The 24,582-nt window shown below is 42.0% G+C and overlaps 2 protein-coding genes across 2 annotated transcripts; one reads left to right on the forward strand and one right to left on the reverse strand.

Moving 5' to 3' along the window:
- The first annotated feature begins 6,600 nt into the window (after positions 1 to 6,600).
- LOC109198903 (butyrophilin subfamily 1 member A1-like) lies at positions 6,601 to 8,458 on the forward strand. Its single transcript, XM_019354221.2, has 3 exons — positions 6,601 to 7,085; positions 7,204 to 7,317; positions 7,823 to 8,458. The coding sequence occupies exons 1-3, from the start codon at positions 6,764 to 6,766 to the stop codon at positions 8,047 to 8,049; spliced, it is 663 nt and encodes a 220-aa protein (XP_019209766.1). The 5' UTR covers positions 6,601 to 6,763; the 3' UTR covers positions 8,050 to 8,458.
- Positions 8,459 to 14,206: 5,748 nt separating this feature from the next.
- Positions 14,207 to 16,211, reverse strand: LOC109198898 (myelin-oligodendrocyte glycoprotein). Its single transcript, XM_019354204.2, has 6 exons — positions 16,178 to 16,211; positions 15,711 to 16,088; positions 15,532 to 15,624; positions 15,341 to 15,430; positions 15,021 to 15,258; positions 14,207 to 14,471 (listed from the first exon to the last, which is right to left on the reverse strand). Coding segments are annotated over exons 1-5 (597 nt in total). The 3' UTR covers positions 14,207 to 14,471; positions 15,021 to 15,256.
- Positions 16,212 to 24,582: the final 8,371 nt, after the last annotated feature.

Consider the following 24,582-nt stretch of genomic DNA (forward strand, 5'->3'; position numbering starts at 1 on the left):
TGGACGCATTCCGGCAGCCAGTCAACCGGATCTTTGGCTGTTTTACCTTTTAAGGCAGCATAGAGTGGCTGTAGCAGGTGGGCAGCTCTGGGGAGAAAGCGGTTGTAAAAATTTATCATCCCCAAGAACTCCTGCAACGCTTTAACCGACATGGGGCGCGGAAAAGCTTAAACGGCCTGGACTCTGTCGGGCAACGGAACCACACCTTCAGCGGAAATGCGGTGCCCGAGGAAATCCAGAACAGGCAACCCAAACTGGCACTTGGAAGGGTTGATGATCAGGCCGTGCGCTGCCAAATGCTGGAAAACCTGGCGCAGATGGGACTCGTGCTGGTTCGCTGAGCAGCTGGCCACCAATATATCGTCCAGATAAACAAAAACGAACGGCAGCCCACGCAAAACTGAGTCCATCAGCCGCTGAAAGGTCTGGGCGGCACCTTTCAGGTCAAACGGCATGCGCAAAAACTCGAACAAGCCGAAGGGGGTAATGACAGCGGTCTTAGGAACGTCTTCGGCGTGCACGGGAACTTGGTGATACCCCCGCACCAAGTCAATTTTAGAAAATATCGACGTTCCGGCGAGATTGGCAGAAAAATCCTGAATGTGGGGGATGGGGTAACGGCCATTCTCCGTGGCATTATTTAAACGGCGGAAATCTCCGCATGGCCGCCACCGTCCGTCCGATTTGGGCACCATGTGAAGCGGAGAGGCCCATGCACTGTTCGAACGCTGTACAATGCCAAGGCGCTCCATGGCTGCAAACTCTTCCCGAGCGACGGACAGTTTCGCGGGGTCGAGGCGGCGCGCGCGCGCGAACACCGGGGGCCCGACCGTGGGAATATAATGCTCAACCCCATGCTTCGTTACCGTGCCAGAGAAATCAGGGACAGACAGCGATGGAAACTCCGAAAGCAAACGCTGAAAAGCATCCCCAGAGGTCACTACATTAGCCCGAATCAGGGGTTTGGCGGCCCGAGTAAAACAGGGTAGCGAAGAAAACGAGAGAGCATCAATTAAACATCTGTTAGCAACATCGACAAGCAGTCCATGAGCGCACAGAAAATCAGCACCTAAAATAGGTACAGAGCTAGCGGCAACAACAAAGTTCCACTGGAAATCCCGGCCATGAAAACAAACAGTCACCAACCTTTCCCCAAACGTTTTGATGGGAGAGCCATTAGCTGCCAGGAGCTGCGGGCCACAGTTCGCTGCTAGTCCGTCGGCAGCGGTAGGGGGAAGGAGGCTCTTCTGGGAGCCGGAGTCCACGAGAAAACGTCTCCCGGAGCGCGAGTCCTCTATGAAGAGCAGCCTTTCTGTATTGCCAGCAGTCGCGGCTGCTACGGCGCGCTGGCGGGTCCGTTTCCCTGGGCCGTGAAAGCGCAAGGCGGCAGGCAGCGACGCGCTCTGTCGCCAAAACGCTGATGGTAGAAACAGATGTTCTTTCCGCGGTGCCGGCGTGTAGCAATCCCTGCCGTCAGCAAGGGGGCGGATGCTCCGGGGGAGGCAGGTGGAGGCGTGGAAGGCGCCGCCGGCGAGTCCGTAGCCAGGGCGTGAACGTTGAAAGTGCGGCTAGCCAGGGAGCGATAATCCTTCGCGGGCAGAAGCGGGGAGTTTGCGAGGACAGCTCTCACGGCGGCCGGTAGCTGGCGGAGGAAGAGGTGGGCGAAGAGGAATCCCCCATGACGGGGGATTCCTCTTCGCCCACCTCTTCCGGCCCGAGCAACGATAACATGTTCTCCATGAGCTCGAGCGCGGTACCGCCACCCAAGCCTGACAGGTTGAGGAGCTTGTCGGCTTGTTCAGCGTCGGAGAGGGCATAGCGCCAAAGAAGCAGCTCTTTAAGGGCGGCGTATTTACCTTGGGCGGGTGGGTCCCGGAGGAGCGTCATCGCGCGACGGGTGGCCAGCGGGTCGAGCGAGGCCACCACATGGTGATACTTCGTGTTGTCAGCCGAGATGCCGCGAAGGGCGAACTGAGCCTCCACGTGTATGAACCATGACGGGGGGTCATGGAGCCAAAAGTCCGGCAGTTTCAGCGCCACAGCGAACGTAGCTGCAACAGGAGGCGGAGGACCGGCGGCCGCTGATGCCTCCATAGCGGAGTCTGCGTCATCTGCGGCCCGTTGCATGCTCGAGTCAGGGGTCACCAATGTGGAGGTAAGCATCAACGACACAGAGCTCTCAGTTCTCACTCCTTCTTTATTCGTCTCTCACATCAACTGCTCATATCGCGCCACAAAACAGAGGAACACACTTCCTCAACACTGGGTGTGAGTGGAGCCCTCTAGTGGTCCACCACAGTATATTTTATTACCACCTGTAATTTATTGCCGTTTACTTGTATTTGCTTAATTGTTTACTAAATGTTTCAGGTGTGAAATAAACCGCAATGGAGCAAAATATGGGTGTGTGTGTTTGGAGGATGTGTTTGTGGGGGAGGGGGTTAGGTGGTGGGGGGGCGCGAACATTTTTCTTGTAAAAAACGGGGGCCTGGCAAAAAAAGTTTGGGAACCACTGTCTTAAAGTAACATCTGTGTTATTAGTTGATGTTAAGCTCCATCTGCAGGAGGGACACAGTTAAAATGTCATCTTAAGAAAAAAAATCTTGTTTAATCAGATTTTCTTGAACTTTAATTTGAATTCAAAAAATAAAATCAATAAATAAATGAAGTCAGTTGAAGCTCAGTGCTCAGTGGTTTAGTCTCTGAACTTTTTTTGCCCAGTCTCCTTCTTATGGTGGAGTTTGAACAGACTGAGGCAGATAACTGAGGCAAGTGAGGCCTGCAGCTCTTTGGTTGTTGTTCTGGGGTCTTTGTGAGGTCTGTGACCTCTTGGATGAGTCATCGCTGTGCTCTTGGCATATTTTGGTTGACCGGCCACTGCTGGGGAAGTTCACCACTGTTCCATGTTTCATCGTTTGTGAATGATGGCTCTCACTGTGGTTCGCTGCAGTCCTACAGCTTTAGAAGCGGCTTTATAAGGTTTTCCACACCGAGAGATCTCTCGAGAAACAATTACTTTGTTTCTCAATTGTTCCTGAATTTCCTTGGATGATTTCTGGGTTTGGAGGATCTTTTGGTCTAGATTTCCAGGCATGGCAGCAATCAGGTCTGGGTGTGGTCAGAGAACTTGAACTCAGCCTTTAAAATATGTCTTACACCAAGGTTAATGTATCTTATAAGTGAAGTATAACTGAACTATTCCCCTTAATAATAAACACTATCATTTAGAACTGCATTTTGTGTTTACTTGTGTTATCTCTGTCTCATATTTTTATTTGTTTGATGATCTGAAAGATAAACATGTGATAAACATACAAAAAAATAAGAAATCAGGAAAGAGGCAACCTCTTTGACAACACTTTATAGAAACTTTTCCACAGTAAAAGACACAGAAAATGACCAGATAACTACTATAATGGTACCAGTGTCATTTATTTGCACTGTTTTTGCACTTTGTGTTATTTATTATCTGTAAAATTTAAGTTAAGAACATAGTCTTAGGCTTTGAGGCCTGTCATATGTGTCATACAAAATGTATATTAAAGATACATGTGTGTTGTATCAACAGAGGCTGATCACGCTGTCAGTTTCTCACTACTCCCTACACAACAGAAGTGACGTATTAATAATGCTGTTACACACAGCTGAGCTGGATCAACAAGTCATTCTTTCAGAACGAAATATCAGAGCACTTTCAACGGGTTTTACAATTATTATTAATACGAACAATAATTCATTGCTGTCTGTGCTGTTCAATGCAATATATTTTATTGTATCTTAACAGCACAAATTCAAATATCTGGTTTATCTTTAAGTCTTAAAGTCTCACATTTACAAATACAGAAGATCGTTTGGTGTGTTGTGTGTTCAGCGACTGCAGAGTTCACTCGGCTCTGCAGCTTCGGGATGAAACATCTGTTTCTGCTGTTGAATTCCTCTTACATGTTTAAGGATTTGTCTGTCAGCGGAAGATAAATTAGCATCTTCTTCTGTCCAGTAGAAGGACAACACCACCTCTGGCGAAGAAATGTTTAAATGTTAAATGATTAAAGGATTGTGAAGACAAGTCATAAAAAATATCAACATTGGAACTCATTGCTATGATTAAAAGTGAAAGGAGAGCATTTGCAGAATGGTAAGAGTTGTTAAAGATCATCGTGTGATTAATCACAATCTCTTTTTGCACTAAGTAACTGCAGCTCATCACACAGCAGCCAGCATTTCCTCATTGCCAGAGAAACGGAAATGTCACAGTGACACTTCCAGGCTTTCCTGATATTGAGAAGAATAAGGAGATGATTATTGACCTAAGGATGAGGAGAAACCAGCACGCTCCACTATACATCAACGGGACTCATGCGGAGAGGGTGAAGACCTTCAAATTCCTCAGCACCCATATCAGTGAGGATCTCACCTGGACCCATTACACAAGTCAGATCATCAAGAAGACTCAACAACGACTCTTCTGAGAAAATTTGGATTAACCTCCAAGCTTCTCAGCAACTTTTACAGATGCACAGTGGAGAGTATCCTGACAAACTCCATCATAGTGTGGTGGAACTGCAGCACTCAGGACAGGAAGGCTCTCCAGCGTCTTATTAAAACAGCACAACACATCTGTGGAGTGCTGCTCCCACCACTACAGGACATTTACAACACTCGGGTCAGGAAAAGGGCACACAACATCATCAAGGACCACACCCAGCCACAGCACACACTCTTCACACTCCTGCCATCTGACAGACGCTACAGGAGTGAAAGCAACGAGAACCAGACTAAAAACAAGTTTCTATCCACAGGCCGTCAGGCTACTGAATCACCGACTAGTTGTTGAACTATGATTATCTTTGACCTGTAAATTTGCTATTTTGTACATTTATATACAATTTCATACAACTTCATACAATACAAAGATTTTAATATTGCATATTCTGAACATATTATATTATATTATTATTATAATATATTACCACTGTGACAGTGTTGCAACTACTTACTCTTACTCTGACACATAAGCTACACTTGTTTTACTTTATTTATTACTTTCTATGGTCAGAGTTACATTTATTCTTTATTGTAGTTAGTTGATTATTTAGTTGTATGAAGGGAACTCGTAAAGTAAGAATTTCATTGTCATGTGTAACCGTTTGTGTTTTGTGGTGTATATGACAATAAACTTGTTGAACCTTGAATCAACATCTTCATGGGAAAAACTCATCACCTTGCTCCTTCTTTTTTAACAAGGGGACTAATCAGATTTCTTGGATTTTTCCTCACATCTGCTATGAAGTAGCTCCTCACTGAGATAATGTGGCCAAACTGAACATTCTCACAGTTATGTGCCAACAGAACTTCTAAAGACAACAAAGACAATAAGTAGCGTTCAAGAAACATTCCTTCTTTAAAAGGATGGAAACTACATTAAAGCAATGTTGTTGTTTTTTCAATTACAGAAACAAGATGTAAAAATTCTTTGCTCAGTCGTCGATCTTGCTGTTGTTTTGTGTCCTAAATGAATCTAAACTAATGGTCACATTTGTCCAAAACTCAGACTTTAATATAGAGAAAACTACCATTGCTCATAGAGCATCAGGATGCTGGACTTTGGGTGGAATCCTGCACACATAATAATCTGTATTTGTCTTTAAATCAGTCACATCTATCTTCTAATGTGACGGGTTTGTTACTCCAGCTGAGTATCTTATGACTGCCATAAAATATTATGTATAAAACTGCACTATTAGCCTCGTACAGTGCTATGCACCGAGGCGGCATCCATGTGTGAGGCTCTGAGTCGTAGTCTTTCTTGCAATCAATCCAGGCAGTGCTCAGCTTGGTCTGCCTTGTCTTGAGGTCCAGCTGTACTACACTGTCAACCAGGAGCTGGGGCCTGCTGGTTTGTTCATGTATTGACTCGTGTCTACTCAGCTTGGTTGCTACGATGCCTGAGAGGAGCTTCTGTGTTGTAGAGAGGCAGCTTATCGGCCTGTTGTTGATGGTGTGATACGAGGGTGCCGGGATCCTTGATGATCAGCATTGGTTTTCATTGTGTTAGTCATTCTGGATGAGTACCTGCTGTTAGTAACCTGCTTATTTGTGCTGCCATCACAGCATGCCACAGCTTCCTCAGTCAGTAGGCATGGATCATGTCAGGTCATGATGCTGTCCAGCTCTTCATTCTGGAGACTCGTTGTTAGTTGTCTGCATTTCTGATGTTGACTGACTCTCTGTGGTCTAATCTTAGGTCCACCACCCACTTGCTGTTAGTGTTGTGTGATGTGTCTTTCTCCCAGATGTTCTTGCAGGCCTTGTTCTAGTCTTCTCTTGAAGCTGAGAGTATACCTTGGATTTATATTTGGAGAGCAGGCCATTTATTCTCCAGGCCTCTGCTTCTCTGGCATTTCTCTTCAGCTTCAAACGAGTGAACAGACCTGTGAGCAGTAGTTTGGCAGTTTCTAGAACCTCAGTCATGGACATCTTGCTCTTCATCATATTCATCCAGGACCCGTCTTATAAAGCTCTACGGAGTGGAGAAGTTTCAATGTGTGAGACAAAAACTGGCTTTTTTTGCATATGAATCCTAAAAGACCAATTCTGCTGGAGGTGTAAAACAAGGTAAAGCCGGTAATATTTTTATTTTTTAAAATGTATTTTACTAATTATAGAAGCATCTAGAAACATCAAACTTTTTTTTTTACTGTGAAGAAAGAGGTGAAAATAAAGAAAAAGCTTTGGTCTATCCAATTGCTTACTGGTACCCTGCATGCAATGGCTCAGTGGTTTCTCCCATCTCCCTTCATCAGCTTCAGCATCTACACCCATCATGAAGGTGATGTCAAATGACAGCAGCAGGGTGGTGTTACAGTGTGAGTCTGCAGGCTGGTATCCAGAGCCTGAGCTGCTGTGGTTGGACGGTGAGGGAAACCTCCTCTCTGCTGGACCTACAGAGACCCTCAGAGGTCCTGATGACCTCTATACTGTCAGCAGCAGAGTGACTGTGGAGAAGAGACACAGCAATAACATCACCTGCAGAGTCCAACAGAGGAACACCAACCAGAGCAGAGAGACACACAAACATGTTCCAGGTAATAATGACTCACATTCAGAAACAAACTATTTCATTATTTCACCCTCATCATGTGCAGTTTGAACCAAATCAGAACTAGTTTTACAGGAATAACTTCTATTTCTTTATCTTTTAAGGTTCTACTGTCACAAAACAACCATCGGCCACTTTCATCATCGTGATCGTTTGCCTGCTGTACGTTGGTGCAGTTATCGCTTTTGTCTGGAATTTCATACTATCAAAAAAACCTGGTGCGTCACATGTTTGTTTCCCTTCTCTATATTTTCTGGAGTATGAAAGGCTGAATTTCTGAGACTAAATTCAGCACAGTGTCAGCTTTGTTGTTAATCTATAGAAGTCTGAATACATTCGTTCACAGACAGTAATGCTGCTCTGGGTTTTGGAAATTAACAAGTGACTATTTCAGCATGATCTTACCTGAATGAATATTTTATTCTCACACTTATGCTGAATTTACAGTTTATGATTGCTCAATATTTTTACACTGTAGTGCAGGGATAAATGTAACATTACAGGATCTTAATCAGCAGGAGGGACCAGAGGGAGTGTCAGCAGAGTTAACAGGAATATAAATCTACAAATGCATGACAATTGCTCTGACTAATGCTTACTATTAATTTAAAAGCCCCACACAGTTGCAGGTATTTTATGGTCACATTAACATTACAATAGGAAAGCTGTATCCAAACACACAAACACATGTATATGTATAACACTTTTCCTTTCTGTGTTTAGACACCAAGGTGATTGAAACTGAGCTGAAAACAATGAAACAAAAACGCAGCAGAGCTCCTGCTGACGACACCGAGACCAAAGAAATAAAAGAAGAGCCGCCATCAGAACAGCTGGAAGACGACACATCTGCTGTTGACATGAGTGAGGTGATCAAAGAGGGCGAGGAAAACCAGGAAACAGAGACTCAGAGTACGGCACAGCCATCCTTAACCAGCAGTGAAAACTGAAGAACAAGAAGCTCTCTGAGAGCACAAACCTCAGGCAGCTCACTGTCTGTGCAGTGCTTACTTTTAAGTAAGAATAGTTTTGTATTTTTATATAACATTACACTGGAGTAGGATAATAAGTATTTGTAAATAAATGGACATTAATGACTTGAACCTATTATGTAATATTACACTGCAGTATATTTATAACTAACATTTATTTATGACTAACTCATTCCTTCCCCTGACAATACTTTAAAGATTTAACACATTTTGGGGTCAACGTGAAAGAAAGACAGACGTGAAATGTAAAAGTGAGGTCAGAGGTCAAATGTGACATCAGATTTTAAATGTACTTTCTACATGTTCAGAATACACAGAATCATAAGTTTTAAGGCTTTTCTTTTGTTTGTTTTCCATCAGTAAACCATCAAACATGACCCCATTCTGAATTTTTGTTTTGGATTATCGGCTGACAATTCATTGCACTTTTCTTTATGCAGCACCAAATCACATCAGCAGTTAACTTCCAGTTAGGTTAACACATTACATTGTGTGTTACCACTAGAGGGAGCTACATAGCAATCTGCTGCTATGACTCCAGGATAAAGCAGGTTGTGTTCACAGCACAGCAACGAGCCAGGAGATAAAAAGATGTTCAGAAATATAAAATGTGGAACTTCCTGTTGATGTGACCTTCCTCTTGTGCATTTGGTTTTGTGGTTCTTCTTTGGGTGTCGACTGTATCTCTGTCAAAGCTGATGGATGGTTACAGGGTCATGATTGTTGATTTGTTGATGCCATCACAATCAGATGATCCCAAAGGCACCAGTGTGTGTTTTTAAATGAGTCAGTGCGGATTAGAAAGTTCATTAACTGTTTAACGGTACAGTGTGCCACACATGTTTTCATCTGTTTTTTCTAATATGTGTCATTGCCTCCTGTTTAAAGCCACATTTATGGGCCATCCAGGCACTATGTGTTTTTGTGTTGCACAGGAGTGTGTTGTTTCTCTTGGTTTTGTAAATGATTTCTGTTTTTGTAAATAAATTATTCTAAAGTTTCTAATGGACTCCCTTATCCTGCCCCCACAGTCGAGCTGTGACAGTATTTATGTCACTGAACAGAGAGTACAGTCGTGGCCAAAGGTTTTGAGAATTACATATTGGAAATTGAAAAAGTTGCTGCTTAAGTTTGTATAATAGCAATTTGCATATACTCCAGAATGGTATGAAGAGTGAACAGATGAATTGCATAGTCTTGTTGACTCAGGTGAGAATGGTGACAAGGGCAAGGCTGGAGATCATCATGTCAGGCTGATTGGGTTAGAATGGCAGACCTGACATGTTAAAAGGAGGGTGATGCTTGAAATCATTGTTCTTCCATTGTTTGGAATGGCAGCAGGCAGGTGTGAGCACATCTGCACGCACAGTGAGGCAAAGACTTTTGGAAGATGGCCTGGTGTCAAGAAGGGCAGCAAAGAAGCCACTTCTCTCCAAAAAACCCCATCAGGGACAGATTGAGCTTCTGCAGAAAGTATGGTGAATGGACTGCTGAGGACTGGGGCAAAGTCATATTCTCAGATGAAGCCTTTTTCCGATTGTTTGGGGCATCTGGAAAAAGGCTTGTCCAGAGAAGAAAAGGTGAGCGCTACCATCAGTCCTGTGTCATGCCAACAGTAAAGCATCCTGAGACCATTCATGTGAGGGGTTGCTTCTCATCTAAGGGAGTGGGCTCACTCACAATTTTGCCAAAAACACAGCCATGAATAAAGAATGGTACCAAAACACCCTCCAACAGCAGCTTCTTCCAACAATGCAACAACAGTTTGGTGAAGAACAATGCATTTCCAGCACGATGGAGCACCGTGTCATAACGCAAAAGTGATAACTAAGTGGCTCGGGGAACAAAACGTTGAAATTTTGGGTCCATGGCCTGGAAACTCCCCAGATCTTAATCTCATTGAGAACTTGTGGTCAATACTGAAGAGGCGGGTGGACAAACAAAAACCCACTATTGCTGACAAACTCCAAGACGTGATTATGACAGAATGGGTTACTATCAGTCAGGATTTGGCCCAGAAGTTGATTGAGAGCATGCCCAGTCGAATTGCAGAGGTCCTGAAAAAGAAGGGCCAACACTGCAAATACTGACTCTTTGCATAAATGTCATGTAATTGTTGATAAAAGCCTTTGAAACGTATGAAGTGCTTGTTATTATATTTGAGTACATCACAGAAACAACTGAGACAAAGATCTAAAAGCAGTTTAGCAGCAAACTTTGTGAAAACTAATATTATATATATATATATGTGTGTGTGTGTGTGTGTGTGTGTGTGTGTGTGTATATATATATCTGTGGCCACAACTGTACACACATGCTTCCCATTCGGTTTACATAACAGGAGATGCAAATAATGAAAAATAAAAAAGCTCTTATTATATAAAACCTCAAATAAACAAAAGCACATATTATGCCTTGTTGTTGTTTATTTAATAGAAAATAAGTCAAACTACAGAAGCAGTCCTGTGAATAACTGAGCACAGACTCTTATTGAGTACCACGCATAGCAGGATTAACTTGATGTAGTTGTTTTTGTATGATTTTATGGGTCATCTTTACATCTTGACATGCAAGTATTTGTTCATGCACGGCTCTCTGAAGGTCCCACAACAGTATTTGAGTCAGGCTGAGGTTTGGACTGACTGGTTCATTGCTGCACTTTGGTTCTTTTCACTTTCAGTGGTGTAGATTTGCTGCTGTGCTTGGGATCACTTTCCCTGATGATCCAGTTTCAGCCAAGCTTTAATATAATACTTTGGTGTACAGAGAAGTTGATGTTAAACTCAATAACTGTAAGATGCCTAAATCATCACGCCTCCAACACCGGGCTGTCAGCCGTGACGAAGCATCAAGTGAGCTTTGTAAATGTTGTCCTGGTCAGTTTATGGGCTCAGCATCTCATTTAAGGTCAAACTAATGAAACATGGAGTCAGTTTTTAAAGCCCTAAAGAACAGGGTCAGAGATTAAATTTGATCCACTGTGACAGAAAGTTTTGTATTTATAGCAACCCATGTGAAAACCTCACAGGCTGTGTCTCACACTAAACACAGTCTTTACTGAATACACACTGCAGAATCAGGTTGCATGGGAAAAGCACCACTCTCATGCGTAACGATAGTTTATGTCAGATATAAACTGTAATTCTCACAAATCTTAGTAAGGTTTTTCCACAGAGGCCTGTGGGAAGAGACATGTACTGCAAGCAAGGAAGCCGAATCGACTCCACACCGAAGCAGTTGTTACAGTACTGTTCAAAAGTTCTGAGTCACCCTTCATTTTTTTATATTTTGGAGGAAAATAAGAAATTTGGGCCACTTTTATTTTCTTTAAGTAGTTTCAGGAATTGTTCTCCGGGCTTTTTGAAGGATATTTTTGGGGGGAGGCCAATCCATGACTAATAGTCAATTGTCAGCACCAGTCAGATGCTTTCCAGGTGGTCTTGCATTGTGGATCCAAATCTGATGGTACTTTTCTGTCTCCAACACCACCGGCTGAAATGCAGTTTCAAACCATGGCAGAGCCTCCACCGTGTTTCACAGATAGCTGCAGACTTTCCTCCATGCATATTGACAATGATTTAAACCAAACATTTCAAGTTTGGTGTCTTCACTCCATAAGATGTATTGAACCTGTATTTTTGTCCAGTTCTTGTGTAATTTGCCGTGCTTCAGCTTTTTCTGCCTGCTTCCCTACCTAATGGCTTCTTGACAGTCACCGTTCCACTGAGACCATATCTGATGAGGACTTCAGGAAACAGTAGCTGGACCAACAGACAGTTGCATCTCAGGTCCTATTTCAGGTCTTCAGATACTGTTCATCTGCTGTAGATATTTTTTAGGCCTGCCACTACTTCTTTCATCCTCCACTTGGCCAGTTTCTTCCAACTCGGCTGGCTGTGGAGCGTTTCCTTTTTAAGCATAAACTGCACAACCCACCTAGACATGCCAAGTTTTAGGCTAATAGTCCCTTTGGGACTGAGCCTGTTTGTACTGTCTGTCAAACTGACTAATCGAGGTTTTGTAATAAAAGAAAACATTAGTTTAGAACAGAAACAACAGACATGTTGTCTCTTGACTCTGGGGAGGACCTGGGAGGAGTGGAGGCTGCTGGTCCTTTCAGACTTTCTGACTGGGCTCTGTGATGCTCTTTTTTTTTTTTTTTTCCTTATTTTCTCTTTCCCTTCCCTTGGCCTTGATCTCCCCCTTGCTTTGTGCGGACCTGTGTGGTGCAGTCCTGGGGTCCTCCCTTTGAGTCCACACCCCTGTCCCGTTGCCTGGCTCTCTGGTGCTCAAGTGGACACCTTGGGGTACTGATTGTCATGTGCCAATGGGGGTGTGCTGCGGCACACAAGTCTGGTGTCCCTCTTGGGTTTCGGGTCTGTTTGTCCCTCAACTTGTGCAGTTGCTATGGGCCCCTCTCTTTGGGTGCCCGTGGAGTATCGGTGTTTGAGCTCCTGATTCAGGTGATATTGATGGGAGTGGAGATGTCCTCACAGCACAGTTTATCACAGTGAGTGCTCTTGTCTATGCTGGATAAATGTTTGGTTCCTCAGTCTCATCATGCTGCATTTTGCAAGCCTTTGTGGGCATTATCAATGTCATGTATGAAGCCGTAATAACTGGAGGGCATGATACGGCAGTCTGAGGTAATCTGAAAGATACACAACAGAACAGAAATACAAAGAACACAAACATGCACAACTTTAATTTGGCACAAGAGCAGAAAGAGTCAGCTCTGAGATTAAACAGGAACATTCTTTGAAATAAATAAAACAGCACAAAAGTGGCAATAATTAAATAACAATATAATACTTTTACAGTAAAAGTCAGATAGAAAATATTTTTTGAGCTGACAAGCAAAATAAAAATTGATCAAATAAATTCTAAAAGTAAAGTTATTAAAAGTTAGAACAAGAAAAAATCAATGAAATCCACAAATGTAAGAAATACAGTGATAAGGGGTTTTTTCTGGTTGCTGTGAAAATTACGTTGGTATTAGTTCAAGTCATGGCTTCAGTGTTTGACTTTGTGGCAAGAAAAGGTTTTTGTTCAGCAGCTGTTTCTGCTCTCTTAATCAGTTAGAATAAAATGCCTTAAAATATTCGACAGTAAGAATGACAAAAAGAAGACTGCACCTCTGTGATGACACTAACTCATTAGTCACCAGATATTTTTCCTGCTCACCAAATTGACTTACTGATCAACCAGTTCCCTCCCGGGGTTTGTGTTGTTGACATTGAGAACAGAGATGACAACGAAGTTTTACAGAAGGCAGCAGAAATAAACAGCACAAACAACAAACAGCATAAATATGGAGCTGCAACCCCTATATGTTGGCAGATCCAGAACTTCAAATGAATATCTGCGGTTTCAAGTTTCACTTCATGGCTGCTCACACCCTAAAGGGTGGATCTGAGGGTAACCATGAATAAAAGGAGTAGTGAGACCAAGTTTGAATTAGGTTCATGATCACTGAGCTATTTTTAATTAAAATTTTAATTCAAATGTATAATCTTTTAATAGAGTCTCCATAAATTATGTTTTTTGTTACTTCAGAGGTCTTTGGTGTCCTTCCAGTCTTCAGTGTCTCCAACATGTTTTTCAACTCAGTTTCTCAAAGGAGTTTGCAAAGAAAAGCGTCTGGACTTCTTTGAGTTGCTTGAAGACGTTTCACCTCTCATCCGAGAAGCTTCTTCAGTTCTAAGGTCAAATGGCCGAGAGTCCCAGATTTAAACCCAGTGGGAGTATCCCCCCAAGGAGGGACAAAGGACCCCCTGGTGATCCTCTAATCACATGCGCCAAGGTGTGAAAGCGGGTGTGGGACCTAATCAGCCAGGGTTTCGGGTGAGCTCATTGTGAAACCTGGCCCCACCCTATCATGTGATTTCCTGAGGTCAGATGGCCCAGGATGTGAGTGGGCGTTAAGGAAACCCTGGCTGATTAGGTCCCACACCCGCTTTCACACCTTGGCGCATTTGATTAGAGGATCACCAGGGGGTCCTTTGTCCCTCCTTGGGGGGATACTCCCACTGGGTTTAAATCTGGGACTATTCATTTAAAATTTCAATAGAACAGTAGCAGTATAATGTCGTTGTAAGTGAATATCAGGCCCTTGTAAAGCAAAATTGAGTATTTTGTTCAAAATAACCCAAAATGTGATGCCAGGTCCTAGGAGGTTAAATTTGTCCATTGGAGGTCATTCAGAAGCCTCACTGAAGGATTCAAGGTGACCTTGACCAGCAAGATGTACAATTTAAATAAATGAGACATTAAACCTGACAGTAATAAATAATGCTCTTTATCCAGCTAAGTGTTGATCTGCAGACTGAACTTCAGTTCTCTAATGAAGTCCAAGCAGTCCTCCAGTGTTTGACAGAGAGCTACAAGTGAAAAAAGAAAGTACAAAGAGGATGAAAGAGATGAACCAAAGAACAAAGCTGAAACGACATGACAGAATCACATTCAAACTAGCCTCTAGTCTCTCATCCAGATCACCACACCCTGAACCCACAGCTCCACCCCTCCCCTGCAGCTGAGCCACAAACCACATCACTACTACAAAGAGGTGAAGCTTGGACATCTCTGCTGGCACATCCTCCTTTGAGCCTTTGAACTCAAAAGTTAAAAGTTGCAAGAAATATTCAACTAGCGTACAATTATAGAGGAACACATCCTGTTTTTGTAGCTGGCTATGAAGACGTGCATTTCTGCTGGGATTTAACATGACAGTCTGTGAGGGCTGACTTGAGTAGATGAACTGCAGTTCCCCTGGGGACTGCTGCTTGGCATTACCCCAGTGTACATGTTGGTTTTTAAACACTTATTAGGGTTAGATCAAAATAATGTTGCTGACAAGGAATGGAAAAGAATTTAACAATTGGTTTTAGACTGGCTACTTCACTGGATCTGAATCCAATTTAAAGAATAACCTGAGGTCGAAGTTTAAATCAGACTCCGTTTATAGAAGTGACATTATGATGGGTCTCAGTGCTGCTGGGCCAAGTGCCTTCCTGTGGCTGCTGGTTTGAACCTCCAACCTGACCATAAGGATCCAGCAGAGCCAGAAAAGGTAAATCTCCAACGCTCTCAGGTCCATTAACACCAACCCTCCTTTGAGCACCTGGAATTGTTATGGTTGGTTTGGGTCACTTCGTCGCCTTGATGCTTCTGTTGAAAGAAGTTGAATAATAAGTCAGTCTGATGGCACAAGAAGCAACAACATGTTTGTGTTTGCTTGTTTCTGATGTACATTTTGTTTGACGGTGAGAGAAATACGCAGTGACAGCCACAACCGACACGAAGGCAGTAACTACGACAACCAGAAAGACCCTGGACCGACCTGCTGATATATAAAAAAGAAAAAAAAATGAACAAGGTCACCACACAAAAAATATCACCCTAACAAAAGCAATGCAGAGAAAATGTGGATTGTTATCTCACTATTTCTTGGAGACACGTCACGAGGATCTGGAGTTTGGAAGTTTCTAGGATACACCGGACTCTCTGTCGTAGAGGTCTTAGCGTACTTTGGATCTATAATATAGTAGAGTCATGATCTGTTCACCTGAAAGTTTGGAAATGAGTTGAAAACAAAAGAGCACTAAAACAAATCTTCTCACCGACTACAAGTTCAACAATTGCAGCTTTCACTCGGCTCCTCAGCTTGGGGATGAAGCATCTGTATCTGCCGTTGTCTTCCTCCGACACGTTCAGGATCTTCAGTGAAATGTTCCCGTGTTTCATGGCGTCCATGAACAGCTCCGTCCTCCTGAAGTACGAGGCCATCTTCATGTCGGGGACCTCCTTCCTGTCCCTGTACAGGTGAACGTACTCCACTCGGCTCAGCCGGTCTGACAGGTCGGGCTTCAGATCGGGTTTGGACCACTCCACCGTCAGACCCTGGACATCGAACATGGGCTCCAGGTGACACGGCAGGATGACATCATCACCCGGAGCAGGAATGATTGGAAGATTTGAACCAATCACCAGAACCTCACCTGGAAACAGGCAGAAAATTAATTCTCCTGAACTCCTACAGAACTTCCACAGATCCTCAGATCATCAGTGTATAGCTCTATAACGTTACACACTGAAGGCCTGAACATCATGAACAGGCCCATGAGTCTATGTGGTGTTACTGCAGAGGTCTTTCTGGGACTAAATTGTTAAATGAAACAAGTCCTCCTCAATATGTTTCCAAAAACAACAGAACTCATGGGAAATTTGTGAGGGTGTGATGAACACAGACCTTCAGAAATTCAATGACACTGGGAGATTTTAAATAACTATTACTGAAATAAATAATAATACATTTGAGGGTTGAGCTGAAAAACCTGCTAGAAACAGACAGTCAGCTTCAAAGACATCCTGAGTGATGCTTTAGTCATCCAGGTCATGATGGCCATCAGGACAAGATCTGGACTTATTTTCTGTTTTTAACTTCCTTATTCTTACTTACTTAGTTCTAATAAGTGATGCAGAGTCAGTGGTATTTAAGGAGCCTGGGACCTGGGTAAACCTCAGTTCAGAGTTCACATGAGCTGAGGTTGTGTATAAACCTCAGCTGTCAAAGGACTTTGCAAAGAAACTTCACAGACATAAACCTCAGCTCATGTCTCCACAAGGACCCATATGATCACAGGGTGACAGTGACATTGCACATCATAGGTCACAACACCACTGAAGGTTCAATATGTGGGACTCTGTCAGCTTTTATACGTGAAGAAACTGGAATACAAGGTCAATTAAAGTCAGGTTCTGCCATTTTTCTTATCTATCTTTGATAGACGTCAAGAAAATACATTTCTCTGACCCATAACACTCACTATACATTTGAGAGATTTCAGACATTGCCAATGAGTATTTCTTAGTTTCAGTGATTCCTCTTTAGATAGATGGACCTTTGGGGATTAATCATCATAAACAGGGCGAGTTCATGAGTTCTGTAAATTTCTATTCTTTATCACCATTTCAAAAACAAAAGCATCCTTCAGATTTTCTAAGGAAGCCCCAAGTAACAAAACTGGTTTAACAAATGAAAAACGTTGGATTACCTTCTTCAAAACTGTTCAACACTGCAGCTTTAATTTGATTAATTTGTTAATCAAATGCTCGTGATAACCCTCCCAGGCCAGAGACGTGTCAACCGTTAGACATGACAAGGAAAAGCAAAGTGTGCTGATGATTTTTGTTTGTTCCAGGTCCAGTTTAAACAGAATCCCCTTTGTCTTCTTTCATTTCTTCAGTCTTTGGGGTACTAAGAGTTACAAGATGATGAGATGAAGAAACAGCAAGAAGCAGAGAGCGTTTAAAACTACAAAACAGAGCTGTTTTTCACATTTAACTCATAACGTGTCTTTGTGGAGGATGTGTAGCACAGCAGGGTAGAAGCCTAACCGATTAACACAAATGGATGTCTGCGTATATCAGGCAATAACTGAGTATTGGTGGTTATTCAAACACGATCTACATGGCAGATAAACAACAGTCACCAAAATCATCAGAGCTGCTTATAATTGGAAAGTCCAAATGTCATCTAAGCATTTAAAACAAATGAGTTGTTATTACCGGGATGTAAAATGTCACGACGTCCTTTTGTTCAGTCACATCAATTCTGAGCTGATTAACTGATGAAATACTTTACAACAATTCTCCGTGACTCACTGACTGACTCACTGTTGGACGGATATGTATTGAAGACCGTTTCCACTAAAAAAAACCCAACAACCCAAAAACCAAGTATCCAAAATCGAAATTTCGAGTAACTTTTCTCAACATTTCGAGAAAATAACTCGAGTTATAGATCCTTTTTTTCTTCAATGGTTGTAACGTGCTTCCATAGATATGGGATGGGTGGATGGATGTAGCCAGATGCGGTGTCTAAGTCTCCCTGTTTTTTTTCAGCGGACGTTTTTAACGTTTACCGGGATTCTCCACACCTGTCAGATATTGCTGCCAAACAGCAAAGTATAGCACGTGTCTTCTGTTACACTTTAAACACGCTGCCCTCCAGTATTAACAGAGACACCAGTCTAACGCGTTCACACTCACACTTTCAGCCTGTTCAGTGTTGTCCGTTATAATTAATCCTCTATGAGCGCTTAAACGGGGGAAAGCCGCTCATCACAAAGGAGAACCTGCCTATCATCTTGTTGAAACTTCTTTCCGTGTCAAAGTAACTCAGTAACTTTTTTGAAGAAGTCACTATATAATTAATTGCCCAACATTGGTCATTATATACTGTATTTTGCAGACACAGAGTTACAGACTCTCTCCCAGACCACAGACTCATAATACAAGTCAGCTTTATTTTAAAAAAAGAAAGTTGTGTTTTCAGAATCGGAGTTTAACTTATTTTTACTTCCAATAGTGTTAACATACTACACAGGTCATGAACATTTTTTTTTTCATTGTAAGTAGTCTAAAGCAGTTAATTAAAAGTAGTCTAACATCAATGTAAATGCTCTAATTTGATTATTTTAATAAACCATGTAACTGGGATGGATTTGATACTGTCGTGACCACAATGCGCACTTCTGATGTTGCTCACAGTGGTCCAAGGGATCGCTCAGGGAGTTTGTGTGTTCGATTTGAAAATGAAACCTAAAACATGTGACAATTGAAAAAGCTAAATGATTATTTACTTGAAATTGAGTAAGTATTCAATAAGAGGATGACCATCTTTTAACTTCATTGTGAAGAACATTTTCAAACAGTGTTATTAACATCTAATAACATGGCTTGAAATGATTAAGTAAAGGGTGTGGTTTTGAAGAATGACCCTTCAGTTCATGCCAGGCCAAAAAGACCATCAAGAAATATTTCAAGGTCCAACCACCATCGACTGAACCTTGGTCATTAGGTTAAAGTGTGATTCATATGCAGAAGAGGAATTTATGGTGATTGTTGATGTAAAATTGCATCGTCATGACATGTGACAGCTATTACACTGCAGTGTGACACCTCAGGCACTGCCTGAGGTTTTAAATGACTATAAAGGAAGTACAACAACACTTATGGTCTCTTTAGATATTATTGACCATCAACTCTGCAAGTGAATTTATTTTACAACTGTAATTTGAACACTGAGATTGGGGAGCTTACTCGAGTCCCTGAAACAGAACACTGGACATGTTTCACATGCTGAGTCACTGGTGAGTCAATGTGGAAATTAGAGGAAGTGATGTTTGTGTTTCTTCAGTTCAGTCTCGTGTTTCAGATCACTTGGTAAAACCACAAAGTCAGCTGACTACAGAGGCGAGCGTGTGGATTTTTTAAATGATAAATGTGGAACTAAATGTAAATCTGAAGTAACTGAAGTGCAGTTTTAATGCAAAAAACATATCACATAACTGTTGGGAGTTACAGACATTTTCATGCTGAGTCATTCTGTCTTCCTTGCTGTCACTTGGGATTTTTATTTGTCCAGTAGAGCAGGAAATATTGTTAACATATTAACAAAATATTGTTGACAAATATTGTTTGTTTAATATGTTGGCATTATTACATTTGGCTCAGTGCTTACATCTATGTGTAAAAAGAAAATGTATGAGCTGTGATAACTGTGTCTGATAGAATGAAGATGTCAGGGTTATATTATTGGATTGTCATTTATGCTTAGAAATATTTACTTATATATGCTTAGAGTTTTATAAAAGATTGCATAATGATAGAGGGTTGATCCTTAGCAGTCTGTAAAGACTCTGTGTGCCTTCCAGAGTGTCCTGGCATGCACACACACTTTAAGGTCATGAGAGAGGTTATATCTTCACTTACGATTTATTGTATAGGAGGACACCTACTCTGTATCTGGTTTAGTATAAGAGCCTTTTGTTTAGATGGACCGCTAGACTCCTGGCACCAGCTTTGGGGAGTCTTCACAGGCTCACATCTTGACACACACACAACGCACAGACAAGGTACTCTTTGTCCACATGTATACCTATGTAAGACGCCATATGTAAATGAACCTATGTATATTCATGTAACCTCAATAAAAGAGCAGTGTTACGAGGGAGCGGATGAGAGCAACTGAAGTCAAGTAGAAGGAACGGCGTTTGTCCAGTTGCTCTTCCTCGTGCATGAGAAACAAAGAGCTTTGCCTAATCGTGTCTTGCTTTGCTGTGTAGCTGAAATGTCTCGTTCCAGTGGCGGGTTTGTGCTAGACAGACCCATCAGAAGAGTAGACCAGTATATTAAATATTCCTTTAGTGGGTGAGAAAATCATACCATGTCATAACCAGTGTTGGTCAAGTTACTTGAAAAAAGTAATCAGTAACTAATTACAGATTACTTCCCCCCAAAAGTAATCCCGTTACTTTACTGATAACTTATTTTCAAAACTAATTACTTAGTTACTTAATTACTTTTTAAAAACACGATTTACAACCTGAATAGGTGATAAAGCGATAGATCTTTCAGCCCAATTCTACTTTTTCTGCATAATCCATCATACAAAATGTAATCAATTCAATTCAATTCAATTCAATTCAATTTTATTTATATAGCACCAAATCACAACAAAAGTCGCCTCAAGGCGCTTTATATTGTACAGTAGATTGCACAATAATAAATACAGAGAAAAACCCAACAATCATATGACCCCCTATGAGCAAGCACTTTGGCGACAGTGGGAAGGAAAAACTCCCTTTTAACAGGAAGAAACCTCTGGCAGAACCAGGCTCAGGGAGGGGCGGGGCCATCTGCTGCAACCGGTTGGGGTGAAAGAAGAAAAACAGGATAAAGAAATGCTGTGGAAGAGAGACAGAGATTAATAACAGATATGATTTGATGCAGAGAGGTCTATTAACACATAGTGAGTGAGAAAGGTGACTGGAAGGGAAAAACTCAATGCATCATGGGAATCCCCGGCAGCCTACGTCTATTGCAGCATAACTAAGGGAGGATTCAAGGTCACCTGGTCCAGCCCTAACTATATGCTTTTGCAAAAAGGAAAGTTTTAAGCCTAATCTTAAAAGTAGAGATAGTGTCTGTCTCCCAAATCCAAACTGGAAGCTGGTTCCACAGAAGAGGGGCCTGAAAACTGAAGGCTCTCCCTCCCATTCTACTTTTAAATACTCTAGGAACAACAAGTAGGCCTGCAGAGCGAGAGCGAAGTGCTCTAATGGGGTGATATGGTACTACAAGGTCATTAAGATAAGATGGGGCCTGATTATTTAAGACCTTGTATGTGAGGAGCAGGATTTTGAATTCAATTCTGGATTTAACAGGAAGCCAATGAAGGGAAGCCAAAACAGGAGAAATATGCTCTCTCTTTCTAGTCCCTGTCAGTACTCTTGCTGCAGCATTTTGGATCAGTTGAAGGCTTTTCAGCAAGTTTTTAGGACATCCTGATAATAGTGAATTACAGTAGTCCAGCCTGGAAGTAATAAATGCATGAACTAGTTTTTCAGCATCACTCTGAGACAGGATATTTCTAATTTTAGAGATGTTGGCAAATGGAAGAAAGCAGTCTTACATATTTGTTTAATATGTGCACTGAAGGACATGTCCTGGTCAAAAATGACTCCAAGGTTCCTCACAGCATTACTGGAGGCCAAGGTAATGCCATCCAGAGTAAGAATCTGCTTAGATACCATATTTCTAAGATTTTCAGGGCCGAGTACAATAACCTCAGTTTTATCTGAATTAAGAAGCAGAAAGTTAGCGGCCATCCAGGTCTTTATGTCTTTAAGACATTCCTGCAGTTTAACTAATTGGTGTGTGTTACCTGGCTTCATGGACAGATAGAGCTGCATGTCATCTGCATAGCAGTGAAAATTTATGCTATGTCTTCTAATGATGCTGCCTAAGGGAAGCATGTATAATGTAAATAGAATTGGTCCTAGCACTGAACCCTGTGGAACACCATAATTGACCTTAGTGTGTGAAGAGGACTCTCCATTTACTTGAACAAATTGGAGTCTATTAGATAGATATGATATAAACCACTGCAGTGCAGTACCTGTAATACCTACAGCATGTTCTAATCGCTCTAATATGATATTATGGTCAACAGTATCGAACGCAGCACTGAGGTCTAGCAGGACAAGCACAGAGATGAGTCCACTGTCAGAGGCCATAAGAAGATCATTTGTAACCTTCACTAAAGCTGTTTCTGTGCTGTGCTGAGCTCTGAAACCTGACTGAAACTCTTCAAATAAGCCATTCCTCTGCAGATGATCTGTTAGCTGTTTGACAACTACTCTTTCAAGGATTTTTGATATGAAAGGAAGGTTGGAGATTGGCCTATAATTAGCTAAGACAGCTGGGTCTAGAGATGGCTTTTTAAGTAAAGGTTTAACTACAGCCACCTTGAAGGCCTGTGGTACATAGCCGATTATTAGAGATAGGCTGATCATATTTAAGATCGAAGAATTAATTAATGGCAGGACTTCTTTGAGCAGTTTAGTAGGAATGGGGTCTAAAAGACACGTTGATGGTTTGGAGGAATTAATTATGGAAGTTAACTCAGAAAGATCAATTGGAGAAAAAGAGTCTAACTTAACATCAATGGTACTAAGAATAGCTGTAGATAATATTACATCTGTGGGATGATTATTGGTAATTTTTTCTCTAATGATAAAAATTTTATTTGTGAAGAAGTTCATGAAGTCATTACTACTTAACGTTAAAGGGATTGTTGATTCAGTAGAGCTCTGACTTTTTGTCAGCCTGGCTACAGTGCTGAAGAGAAACCTGGGGTTGTTCTTATTTTCTTCAATCAGTGACGAATAGTAAGATATTCTGGCTTTGCGGAGGGCTTTCTTATAAAGCAGCAAACTATTTCTCCAGGCTAAATGATGATCCTCTAAATTTGTGACACGCCATTTCCTCTCCAGCTTACGAGTTATCTGCTTTAGGCTACGTGTTTGAGAATTATACCACGGAGTCAGGTACTTCGGATTTGAGGCTTCAGTTTTCACAGGAGCTACAGTATCCAGAGTCGTACGTAGTGAGGAGGTAAAATTATTAACAAGATAATCGACCTCTGTTGGAGTAGCGTTCAGATAGCTGCTCTGCTCTATGTTGGTACAGGGCATTGAAGATGATAACAGTGGGTGGATTATATTCTTAAACTTCGTTACAGCACTTTCAGAAAGACATCTACTTTGATAAAGTCTACTCTCCACTGCTGTGTAATCAATTATTGTAAATGTAAATGTTATCAGGAAATGATCAGACAGCAGAGGGTTTTCAGGAAACACTGTTAAATGTTCAGTTTCTATGCCATATGTTAAAACAAGATCTAGAGTGTGATTAAAGTGGTGGGTGGGTTCTTTTACATTTTGAGAGAAGCCAATTGATTCTAATAGCAGCTTTAAATTTCCTTCAATGTCGCCTGCTCTGGCCCCTGGAAGACAATTGACTATGGTTGCCGGTGTCTCTAGCTTCACATGTCTGAGAACAGAATCACCAATTACCAGAGTTTGACCCCCGGCGGGTGTGTCGCCGAGTGGGGAAAAACGGTTAGACACATGAACAGGTTGGTGGTGTACCTGGGGCTTCAGTTTAAGACTATGCTTCTTCCTCACCGTCACCCAGCCGCCCTCTTTCCCCAGCTGCTTGGGGTCTGCCGGGGAACAGCTAGCGGGGCCTACGCTATCTTCGGCTGCACCAGCTACAGGGGCCTGGCTAGCTACGGGTGAATGAAGGGTGCGAAGCCAAGTCTCCAATTCAGTAATCCTGGCCTCCAGAGCTGCAAATATGCTACATTTGTTACAGATATCATTACTGCTAAAGGAGGCCGAGGAGTAACTAAACATCTGACACAATGAGCAGGAAAGTGCAGGAGGGACAGGTGAAGAGGCCATGGTGCTAACGAGTCGGCTACGAGCTAAGCTAAGCTAGCGAAACAGTAAAGAGACAGTGAGTGAATACTTTGGCTATAAATTAGGTAGTGAGTACACAGAAAGGGTGATTCAGATGAAGCACGTTAAGATTATACTATGAAAAAGGGATGTATCAAAAGATTTAAATTAAATTGCTAAGCAGAAAAGCTACTCAGAGACACCACTGTGTTTGAGCAGGAACAGGAAGTGATACTCTACCACAAAGTGAGCGAACACCAAGTGACAGCGCCACCAAGAGAATGGAAACGTCTCTTTTTAAAACGTTAAATCTTTTAACTTTATGCATCAAGCAAAAATGTAATTATATGCAACATTCTCTGACTGGAAGAAATTTGTTTAACATTTAAACCTATTTTCTGCACATTCCAGCACATAAAATAAAATATTTTTTTGTGTTTACACTCAGTCTTTCAAATAGATGCAAGTAAAACACAGCAGAAAATAAATAAAATCAAAGGCTAGTTGCTCTATTTTCACCTGTAAAGCAGGAGTGTGGTAGGCGGAGGTTTACCCTGGTGCAGGTGTGCCGCAGCGGTCAGTGGAAGAATCTGCAAGTTTCTCTATGAATTTCCCATTACAGTCATAGTACACTCGGTGCTTGCTTGGAAGTTTAGGGGGTTTTTCGCAGTAAAAAGAAGTT

The sequence above is a fragment of the Oreochromis niloticus genome, linkage group LG3 (genome assembly GCF_001858045.2).
Source record: "Oreochromis niloticus isolate F11D_XX linkage group LG3, O_niloticus_UMD_NMBU, whole genome shotgun sequence".
Taxonomy (NCBI): Eukaryota; Metazoa; Chordata; class Actinopteri; order Cichliformes; family Cichlidae; genus Oreochromis; species Oreochromis niloticus.